We start from the raw sequence: 12159 nt of genomic DNA, 5'->3' as shown, positions 1-12159 counted from the left end.
ATTTGCTCAGATGGCAAAAATGTCATCAACTTGTCAGCAAATTAGTATGATACTAAAAAATGTGTTTGTTAACATATTAAGTAATTCTAAGAACTTCCAAATACTTCTAAAAGTTAGTCGTTATTTTTAGGAGATCAAACCTAAATGGCTTGCATAGAATAAGTATCTGGAAATTGGCTAAGATATAAATAGTTATAGTCCTGGTCTCCTGAGCTCGGTTCCCTATTCTGGTAGTTACTAGGTTTTTATGATTTAAGACTTAATGCAAATTGTAGATTGAAGATGCTAAATGGACTGTCAGTATATACAGTGTGCAATCTATAGAAATTACATTGCATACTCAATTTAGAAGGCAATTTGAAGCATGATAGTTGTACTCAATTACAAGTTTCTCCTACTTGCATCTCTTGTGATATATATTTGGGCAACCATAAATCATTTGTCACTGCTGCCAGTTTCCTTCAGAGTGTAAAATGCAGTTGGTTCTTTTATCCGTGGAAGGCTAGGTTATCTGCTTCAGGCAGCTGTGGATGGAGCTCTTTGTACACAGTTTGCCAGGCTCCAGGTTATTTTACTTCAGGTACAGCACTGCTTCAATTCAGCTGTACTGTTTCCACAGCAGTTTGTCTCCAAGGTGTACATCCAGAGCTGTGAGGGGCAGCCTTGAGCTGGCTCCATGCAGGTCGAACACCAGTTGACTCACTGCAGTTCTGGGGCTAGGGGTGCAGTGCAGAGACAGCAGAGTGGCTCTACACCAGGTCAGCAAAGTGCAACAGGGTTGTTCTGGTTAAGACCCAGCTGTGCCATACATAGAGCTGCTGCCTGTGCTCCTTGGGTGCCTCTGTGCATCACTACAGTGCAGAAGGATAACCTTGGCTCCAGGAGAGTGCTTGCCTCCAGCCAAGAGCAGGACAGCCTGGTGCTGAGCCATCTGATGTGCAGTGCTAAATGTGCACTACATACCTCTCCCTTCCCCTGGAGAGCTAGGCATGCTTCAGAGGCATGCCAGGGGCTCTGCAGCAGTTGGGTTCAGTTACTCCATACTGGATATAGTTACTCCAGCTCTGTTGCATGCTGTACTGCCTTTTGCCACCACGTCTGTTGTCTGTTTTTGTCTGTTTCTCAAGATATTTCAGCTCCCTCTTGTGTTGGAGAATGGAGCTATGTAATGGACTTCAAGCTGCATTTTGGCAATCACTTACAGAAAGATGATGTACCACTGGCACCCTGGTTGTCATATTTATTATTTGTACTGAATGAAATGGTATTTCTGATTCATCATAATCCTGGATTTATATGTGGCCTTTTGAACTAAACTCTTAATCTCACATTTATCTCAACTCACTTAAGTCCTTACCCCACTTAATCCTCCCATTAATTTAGGAATTCTGACCTCCCACGCTATTTGTGCCACACTTCAGTACATTCAAGTCTGCAAAGCACTATGAAAAAAGAAAACGATGGTTATAAAAATCTCCTTTTTTAAACCCATTGTATTGAGATTTGCACATAGAATGGAAACTCTTTATTTCATCCCTCTGTAGATCTAATTGATACTGAACTGAAACAAAGTTTGCTTGAGGATAGATGACAAAGCAGTTAGAGCACAGGCTTCTAACTGTGCCAACCCTCAGTCAGCAAGTTCAATGGTGTTTCAGTCATCACTCTCAGTGGGCCATACGTGGCCATAAGGAGGGTCATGAAAGAGCCCCAGCCTCTCCAAAGCAGCTGTTGAGCTTTCACAGAGCTTTACCAATTTCAGAAGAGCTGCATGGAAAGACACAAAGTTGCCAGAACAATGTCAACCAGACCCATGCATCACAAACACAGGACTACTGATACATTTAAACGAAATGTTTGTCATTGTTTGACATTTGTTGTAATGCTGGGTCCTTTATACAGTGAGGTTAAATTTGTAATCTTTAATGCTTAGATGTGATAGTTTTGGATAAGCAAACACCTTCCCTGTAGGAAGCAACACATAAAACACTAGTGGTGATACTGTGTCAGCAGTGTGTGTCATAGAGAGTGTTTGATGAGAAAAAGGTGAATACGAATTAATGGGTGTTTAGTTGTATGTGATATTTTTATTGGCTTTGCCTTGAGCAATATGTGCAGGTGGAGATGTTCCACAGACAATGGTTCTGCTTCTGCTTGCCAGGATGCCAAATGCAAGTTAATACAGGGAAGGTGCTGCAGCACTCACTTCAGATGCTGTAATTATTGCTCAGACCCTGGTACCACTACCAAACTATGTAGGATAATGTATTTAAACAAAAGCAGTTAAAATTTCTCCTGCAAGTTAGCACAAAGCAAGCCATTTGTGTGCAGCATAACGTGCAGTTCTTGACATTAGCAATATCTCATAAACCCCCCCCTGCAAATTGAAGTTGGTAAAGGGGTAATTCTTCCAGTCTTCTGGACTTCCTACACAAGGGTGTGTTGTTGTTTAGGAATCATTTCCATAAAGTTGTCCAAAGCCTAAGAACATATGTATACACTTATATTAACTGACTTCCACTGCAGTCACATGGAATTTCTTTTATCTTTGTGTAAGTAAATGGTCAACAAATGTGGAGATGTGAACATATGTGAAAAGCTGTTTTTATTTCATGCACATAAATACTTGTACCAGATATTTCTGTGCACTGAGTCAAAAAGGGAAAGATCGAGTTATGTAGTCAAGACCAAAAAAGTTAACTCAGTCAAAAAGTAAACATACAATGTGTTATGATACAAGTATGTTAGTCTCAGACTATGAATGTGCAAACAATGCACCCAAACATTTCCTATGCAGTTGATAGAGAATTGATTTCTAAAGCAGCTTCCTTGTTGCTATTTCAGCAATGTGGCTATAAATTTCCCATATGGAGTATTTAATAATGTACCTGATTCTAAGCTCACTGAAATCAGAGCAGCTCTCATTACATTCAGGGGGGATTTTCCAGGGGTGAAGGTGCAGAACGTGGCAGAATAATTATTAGTCTTCAACTGTGTGATCTTTATGAAAGTAAATAGATGACTGCTTTTCAACTGCAAATCTGTCAGAAACATCTGACAACTTTCCGTTCAATTAAATGCAAAAGATGAATAAGTCTAGAAGCCTAGAGAGGTTCTTCATTTCTCATTGCTTACAAACACTCTAGCTGATAGGGTATAGATGTTCTTAAAAGAAACCTCTTAAAGAACTTCAGATGTATTTAGTGGAGGTCTGTTGTCCAGGAAAGTGCTATAACATTGAGAACTGATGATGTTTAACATGAGTTTAGAGTCTTTTCTCACCAGATGTAATTAGCAGAATATAGAGCTATCCATTTTCATTAATTCTTGTCTGATTCAGTTTTAGAAACAGAATTGCTTATGCTTTTGAATATTTTTTTTTTTCTCTTTTGGGACAGGATGCTTCACAATTGTTTTATGGGGATAGGGTCTTGCATCTTCCTTTGGAGCACATAGTGTTGATCGCTCCATTTGACGTGTTACTAACCTGTGTGGACTCTTTCATCTGTGGTGGCATTTCCTGTGTACACTTGTACTCCAAAGCACAAGCTTGTTGGTCTTTAAAAGTAACCTTTGGTTTATTGGGTGAGGATTTTTTCAGGCTATTCTTGGTTCACACACTCCTCATAAATTTATGTTCATAAATATGATAGATGTAGACTGCTGTGACTAAGATCTCTCTTTGTTCTTAGGTAGCTTTCTGCAATTACTCACATCTGGGCAGACTTGTGAATTCTGTGAATTTCCTTTTCTGAGTCTGGCACAAAAATTTCCCTGCAAAAATGTGTTTTATTCCTTATGCCAAAAGGATGGATTATAGCCCATATAGAAAAAGTACTATGAGAGGAAAGTAGTTGTATCACAATAAATTTGTTGACAATTACACTGTTTTATTTTAAAAATTGCCAGGATTTGTTCCTACAACAGATTTTTTTTTTTTGAGGAACAGTACCTTGAGAGAATAGTGCTTCTGTTCCTCTGAACTGGTATTTTTTAATTGTCAGTGTAAAAGAAAGCAAGATGATAAGAAACTTTTCCCAGACACAAGAATGGAGACAGCAAATACAAAGTATGCCTGCATTCAGATAAATACTTAAATAGGAGTGATAGGAGGACTTGTTTTGCAGTAATGTACTTGTGTTCTTCCAAAAAAATATTGCAGTGCATCCCAGTAACACAGAGCACCAAGTTTCTGTTACACTGGTTACTGTGTTTGAAAACATGGCCCCCAGTACTCCTGACTGGACAGTCTCCCATATGCCTTGATAGTGATGAGGAGAATAATGGAACTTATTTTCACTTCTACTGACAGAAGTACTCTGTTTCAGTGATATTTTTACAGAGGTCACCAGTGCTATTGTTTTTTTCAATCCCCATTTTAATAATGATAATTATAATATCTTGTATTAGTGCAGAGGCTGGGCTTTCATAGGTATCCCACTGAAGTTTGAGCTCATAGTTTGATCTCCCTCTGGTATAAAAGTAGCTGGTCTATTTCCTTGATTCCCTATATAACTGAAATCTGCCGTATTAAATCTACTGCACAAAAGGTAATAGTGTCTGTTGTTGCTAATATGTGGCAACACTGGATAGCAGTACAAACCTTAAGAAAGTAATCACAATCATAGAATTTGGAAGCTAGAGTCTTCATGATGCTGTTACTTAAAAACTCTTACTCATCAACAGTATTATTGAGGAAGGTCAATTATCTATCCAGTTGCTAATTTAGGGTTTCCACCTGTAAGGAATAGACTGACATAACACAAACTCTTGTCAGGAACTGTAGTTCTCCTCTGGCAAGGATCTGTTGGTTACAAGGGACTAACAGCTCTTGACCAGGAAGCATCAGGTGTGAGTCCTACACAGACACTTGAGTCAAGGTCAGCAGTGGTTGAAGCAATAGTGCAATGTGATATAAGGACATCCCATATTCTTAAAAGGAACGTTTAGTCTTTACTTGAGGGGTTTTTCATAGGGAATTTAGCCAGCCAAGATCATTACTTGAACTATTATTTAACAATAAGCTGCATCCAAAAATGGTGCATCATTTATAAACTCATGCTGATGCAAATTTAATATTAAATCATCACTTCTATTTCCTGACCCTGTTGTGTATAATATGAAACTTCCCAATCAGAAGATTCAGCTCTCCCTGTTGTAAAAAGACCATGGGAATGAGTTTGGTTATTTCATATAAGAGAAGAATCACTGTGTTCTTCACTGGGCTGTTGTTATTAGGTTGGATCTGGATACACTAAAACTTTGCACAGTTTGGGTCCACACCTGGGCAGTACAGCTGGACTTGGTGAGCTAATCTGAACAGTGGATAAGTGAACATAATGCCCCTTGTGATTCCTTGTTTTTACAGCTGAGGAAGCAGATGTTATAGATTGTTTTACTCAAGTGGGTATTCTTCTCATTTTTGCAATATAATCTAGTTGCTAATAAGTATAGGGCCTAGAGACTTAGTTACTACTCTAAACAAGGAGTTAAAACTTAATGAAATGTAAAATTCCCTTTTTTATTCTTACCTTCTAAAAACTGCACCTTGAATCTATTTAATGGTAAGGAAACCCTAATATTTAAAGTTTCAATGTACAGACAGAATCACAAATCTAGCTGTTCCTTAGATCACTGGAAATAAATAAAAACATTTTTAATAAATTCTACCACTACATCACTCAATACAAATTAAAATTCATACTCCAAGTATTACGTGAGAACCAAAAATGCATAGAACCACTTTAAATCACAAAGGAGCAAGGCAAGAATATAAGGATTGCATTTTACTATATAAAGGTTTAAGCACAAAAAGATTATAAAGAAAATATTTTTTTTAATGCTGTTCACATTCAAGTTCTGTAATAATGCAGTTCTTTGTCTGAAGATGCTGAAATGCATGATTTCCTATATTTCACTTTGATGTCAGGTTCTTTAACTGACTACATGGGTATAGAGTCTTTGCTATAAATGATGTTTCTTTGCATTTGAGTTACGAATACATCACTTTGTAAAGGCAGTAGATTTCCTAGCTGTCATTATTTGTCATTGTAGGGAGTTCCTTTGAACTCCACCCTCCTTATTGTTTTCAAAGCACTGCGTTTAGTTTACCCAAACCCCTGCCAACAGTTTGTGTATCGCTACTGATCTTGCACTGTGCTGTCTTCAGAGGAGAAATAGCAATCACAAATGTTTCAGAGCTATAAACACAGCCCTCAAGATCCCTACTGTAACTAGGCAGGGTGTAACACACACCGTTATTTATCTTAAGAGTGATGTCTCTTTGTTTCTACAGGATCAGACTTACTGCTCAGCAGGTGTGTGCCCTAATATCCTAATGCATTTGTACAGGAGAAACCAAAGCTTTCAGAGGCAAGAGTCTTAGTCACACAGGAGTACAGATCAGCATTACAACTGCATTTTAACCTTAGTCTTCTAGTGCTTATTTTAGAGGCTGGATACTAAGGTAGTTTACTTTCCAGAGGAAACATGCATAGACATAGAATTTTGAATAAACAGGGAAGTCAAGTCAACACTTACTCATAAAATTCAGCTGCAGGAGTGAGCTTGTACTTCGAGTATTTGGTACCATTGCCAAGCACTGATGCATTGAAGAGTTTGGGATCTGTACAGTTTAGGCTATTCCAGCTGTTGTCGCAGTTTGTCCAAGGGAGCTCAAAGGTGAATGACGAAAATAGGTAATACAGAGACCAAGCAATGATAACGTTGTAGTAGAAACCCACGTAAAGAGCAATGAGTATCACTGCATAGCCTACACCTAAAGACAGAGGAAAACTAGATTATACATTGCCTTTTGCATGCAACAGTATATGCAAACACTGTAGTTAAACTCGGCCATACATGGTTACAAATTAATTTTAGATCTTCAGACCAACAAAAGGAATTTTTGATGTTTACATACACGCATGTGGACATAGTGTCACTAACTTTAAAACAAAAAAATTACATTAATGATTTTGAAAAATTACTGGCTTTTAGCAAATCCAGTTGTTTGCCAGAAAAATAAATTAAGCAGTGTAATGTCAAAAATTGCTCTTATACAACTTGATTGCTGATTTGTTTCCAGTGCAGAAGACTGCAAGCCCATGTTAGGAGTGAAACTCACTTCATCTTCATAATGTCAGAGTCCTTGGCAACTTTTCTTGGAAAAGTAAAGCTTGAGACTTAAGTGAAATTTCCCTGTGCCTCACATTCCCACCCTGAGCTAGTTAGGAACAGACACTGATCCCTCTCCTGTTTCTTTCCCATTGTTACTCTCCAGACTGGTTTCCATCAGCTTATAACTAAGTCCAGAACACGCATCAAACAGCTTGTGCTGTTCCACTGAGGAACTCCAAGTGGTTCTCAGTAAATCCTGGTGAATATCAAGCTTGGGGCTAAGCTGTGTATGGACCTTCATTTCATGATCTCCCCAGGATTTACAGAATCCCTGCTGTAAGCATTCTCTTTTGACTTTGAACATTTGTTTCGTATTTTTGCCTACTGTGAAGTGTGCTTTGAGGATGCCTTTAACTAGAGAACCCCAGAGAGTGCATGTTCTCCTCATGAAATTGGACATTTTCCAATGGTTTGGCAGGAAGCTTTGGTATTAATGTCAGAGAAGAACAAAAGTTTTATGCCAGGATTGTTCAAGAAGCTGGCTTTACCTTGGCTTACTTCATTGTTCCTTTACTCTGCATGCAGGATTGTCCTGCTCCAAAGGTGTGTGTATGACATGTTACAGGTAGGGACTACAGCTGGTTTAGGGCTACCATCACTTACTGTCACAGCACCTAAGTGCTGTCCTTTTAATTTTTTTCAGTTTAGCTTTTTTGGAGATACTGTATTGGAGGTCTAGCAGTTGGAGATTATTAGGCTTTCATATTTCTCGACGAAGCAAGGAAGTAGCACACAGTGATTATTACTCCTTGGTTTATAATTTGCATAAGGAACAGATGCTGACCCTGGAGGAGCTGGCAGTTCAAAGACTGCTGCATATACTAAAGTTTCTCTTTGTTCTTCAAGAGGCTTTTAATACACAGGCCAGTTTGTTCATCCCTAACATTAGGGAAAAGATTGTGAAACTAAAGATGATGCTTGGTGCTTAATTGAGTCCAGTACACCAACACTCAAATGCTTAGTGATAACTTGTGATCAATAGAACATGGGGGTTGGGAATCACCCAAGAAGATAATTCTTAAATATTAATGTGAATGTAAAAATACTAAGTATGAATAATATCTTTTGCAACAAAATGGGATTATTCTGTTTAAAAAAGTGTTCCTGAAATTCCTTCAATTCAGGAGGACAATGCTGGATATTTAAAAGATGTAAAAAAACTGGATCAAATGTAACTTAAATGTCACTCTTGAAATCATAAGAATGTTCAGAAATTAATTTGCCTTCATGTTTCTAGGTCTAATTTCTCATAAAAGTAATGCTGCACCACCCACATTCTAAAATAGACCTTGGAAAATGCAGAGATGAAAACAGACTGTGTTGTAAAGGTTACAGGGTATATTTTTAATAGCGAGCAGTATGAGAGCATCTCGTTAGCAGCACAGTCCTCAGAGTTCATAGCAATAATATTCATAGCTAAAATTAGCACTATAGTGCTGCTCATTTAGAGAAGCTGTTATAAATATGCGTAAACTGTGTACTTTTCATTTGAGCAACAGATTTGAGTTATCCCAGAAACAATTCAGAAGCATTATGAGTTGAGCAATTAAATCTGTTTATGTTATAACAAGATTTGGTCAAAACTTTCAAAGTACTGAGTTTACACTAGTACTGAGATGCAAATGCAGCTCCATACTCATTACTTTTTGAGAACCAAAGAAATTACTGTATTCTAGTAACAACTTAGGAACAGATGGAGTGTCAGTAAGACTATAAATGAAATAAGCTGTATTTCCTTTCGCATTATTTTTCAGTCCTGAGGTCAATGGAGTACCTCTGAGCAGAGTGTGTCAAAAACTTAGAGATCCTCATGGTCTGAATTTTGCATTTACGTTTTCAAAATCTGTGTTTCTCCCCCAAAGGTATTCACTGATGCCAGCAGAAATTTTGATTGAGCAAGGGTCTTCAGATTCCTGGGTGCTAGGTTTATTAGACGGGCTAGGTAAATCTATGTGAATTGACCTCCAGATTTTGAGGCACACATTTTATTAGCATGCTTATTTTTCTTTTATTATATCTCTGATTTTCCTGTCAGTTTTGGGTTTGATAAGAAAACAACCTGCAGTTTTCCTATTCTGCAGCACTAACCTCCTTGAAGAGGAAAGCTGTATTCTGAGAAAGACAACTAACATTTACTCAGTGTAACCTATATCCAAGCATTGGATTTGCCAAGTGTGGATTGCTATTGTGAAGCTCTTCAGCTTTTGTCTGTCATGGGATGAACATAATCTGAAGTTTAAACTTCTAAGATCAGCCAACCTTGAGCAGCTTCCTTTCAGATAGCTCTGTATTGAGAAGGCTTTTACAGAAGATTTAAGATATAATCTGCTATAGAAGTAGGGGAGCTCACAATTTTTGCTGGTAAGCAATGCTTACAACTTTTTTTTTGAGGCTCTTTAAGAAACACTCCGATCAGTATCCAAACATCCAACCTCATCTATTTCTTCCTTGCAGAATGGCTGCAACTCAGTGCATAAGACAGCCTCCACAGCCTTCTATTCAGTGATGCTTGAGAGTTAACCCTAGTGGAAAACACTGAATAGTAATAGTAATGTTCAGGTTTGAGTACTTGCTTTTAATTGCTAGATTTGAAAACCACTTTACAAAGTCTATCAGAATCATTGCTCCCATTTCATAGGCAGGAAAGCTGAGGTACAGAGACACAGGTACCTTGTGTGATGTTACAAGTCTAGTGGCTGAACAACAGTCTTTACAACTCCATTAGTGTTCTAACTACTGGGAAGCCTATCCCAGACTTCTGCAGGAAAAGCTCCTCACAATAAACTGAAGTGAGTCCTTGGGTATATTAGTCACTGGGGGAGAAAGGGCTGAACTGACCTTGATGGGATTTGGTATTTCTAAATGTTTGCATTGCAATCCTCTCTCCTAGAGATACCCAGTTCCTCCCACTCCCCAGCACACAGAGGAGAGGGAGGACAGACCTGAACTGCCCATCCTCATTGCTCTGTGATGCACCTCTCAGCAATAACCCTGAAGATCATTTTGTGCTCCACCTGTGATAACAGAAAGGCTTATGACTTCAAGGGTTATGGAAAGGTCAGCAAATATCATGCTGTCCATGGAAACATGGGAGACCTTTACTTTGTGATCACAAGTATGGCACCCTCATGATGCTATTCAAATGAGCAGAGGGACACTTACCTTTGAAAACTGGACAGATTTTCCACACAGTGGCAGCCCCTTCTCGGTTATACTGCCCTAGTGCTAATTCCATATAGAACAGGGGCATTCCAGCAATTATTAGGAAGAGGATATAGGGAATAAGAAAAGCACCTGGAAAGAAAATAATTGAACAGTTTAGTCTATGTTTTGGTTACATTTTTCTTTCTCTATTGCTTACTTTTACTGGCTGAAGACAAAGCCGCTGCTTTTGGGAAGTAGAAAGGAAATATCAGGAAGGAAGAACCTGTGTTCTTTTGTCCCTTTCCTGTAATTTTAAGGTTTCAGAGACACAACCTCTGAGAAGTATTGTGGGGCATGGCTCCTATTTCCCCCTAATGCTTCCCCTCTGCTTTTTGGCTTCAAAGGGAAAAGAAATATGTCCTTGAAGATGAATCCCTACCTGAAGAAAAAATTATGCTGAACACACTTGCAGAGCTAAAAGAGAAAAGGACTCTGAAAAAATGTAGGGTTTTTTTTTTTTTTGTGTGTAAGATGTTAAAAAGAGAGCATGTAGGCCAGCCACAATGGAAAAAAAAAAGTCATGCAATTCCTGTAAGAGCTGTTTAAGTCACACCATGTTAGGTGTCTGCAGGAACCTCTGGGTTGAAAATTAATCCCTACTGGTCCATTATGTGAAATTTGGGCTTTTGTGGCATGTTTTGGTTTTTGCTACAATAAGTCCCCTTATTCTTATGAAATGTGTTAGCGCATCCCTTCTCCAACCCAAATAATACTCATTGCCATTCATGTGAAGTCTGTGCTAGGACTGATCTGGATTCTCTGCTGGGCTCAAGTGCAGCATCGTTAGATGGCAGCAGCATAGTGCTGGGGCTGCTTGTACCTTCCCAAGCTGCATAACTTGTCTTGCTTGAGGATTCTCCTGTAAGTTCATACCAGAGAAACTGCCACCTGTGGAAAAATCTTGATGAGACAGTGCTATTATAATAAAAAGTTTTGCCCACTGAAATATGAAAGGATCATCTAATGTAGAAACTACTTTAAAATGTCTGGTTTATAGGGTCCAGATCACAGAGAGACTCCCCCAGCACATGTGATACTATAAAACATTTATAGATGGTGTAATGTTTAATAACTGAGTGCTCTGTCAGTCCTCTGCTTTATGGTACCTGTGAAGAGCAGTTTCTATTTTATTACATGGCTTACTTGGTTCAGAACAGTTCAATTAATGTAAAACTAGTTTGTATAAAAAATTATTAGATTTTTTTTAAATAAATAAGGAGCTGGCAGAGTAATTACATATCTTTAATAACCAACTGTGCTCTTAGCAGTTAAGTATGAAAAACTAGATTGTGAAAATTGTGGTTCAATTGTACAGCAAAGGAAAAACAGCAGCTTTTCTATTTCTGCCAATAACAAACAATAGCAACTTTTACAAACCTTTAAAATCTTCTGTGCTAGTTTAGTAATTTGAAGACTTCCTTTGCAAAAGGAAGCAAGTTTGCATTTCTTCTAAATATATGAACTTACAAAAGGTTTGTGTAGTCTATGAAAGTATAGAAGCATGACTATAACTATCTAAAACATGTCAGGAAGCAAAATGAATAGCATGTGCTCTTAAAAGTCTGAAGAGTCGTTGCTCCTTTCTCTTTTATGTTTGCTTTTCACTGATATTTCTAGTGTAAGCTGCTAAGCACGGCTGTTCAGAGCAGGATTTTTTAGTATATACTGCAGAATAAGAATGAAAAAAAACCCCCACAATGCTGTTCTCTTAGTCATACCACAAATCTACTTCTGAAAGTGACATTACTGGTAAGGGCAAAGTATTAGCAAAAAAGT

General features: G+C 38.2%; 1 protein-coding gene across 1 annotated transcript in view; it reads right to left on the bottom strand.

The window, feature by feature from the left end:
* SLC6A2 (solute carrier family 6 member 2) overlaps positions 1-12159 on the bottom strand; it is a 63816-nt gene that overhangs the window by 32622 nt on the left and 19035 nt on the right. Inside the window, exons 2-3 of the mRNA XM_051629688.1 lie at positions 10342-10473; positions 6541-6778 (exon numbers count right to left, since the gene is read on the bottom strand). Of these exons, the coding sequence (XP_051485648.1) occupies positions 6541-6778; positions 10342-10473 (370 nt within the window). The remainder of the gene's footprint in view (positions 1-6540; positions 6779-10341; positions 10474-12159) is intronic.

This window comes from Apus apus, chromosome 11, assembly GCF_020740795.1.
Source record: "Apus apus isolate bApuApu2 chromosome 11, bApuApu2.pri.cur, whole genome shotgun sequence".
NCBI lineage: Eukaryota > Metazoa > Chordata > Aves > Apodiformes > Apodidae > Apus > Apus apus.
The sequence above is the reverse complement of the archived record's forward strand: the minus strand, read 5'-3'. Positions and strand labels throughout refer to the sequence as shown.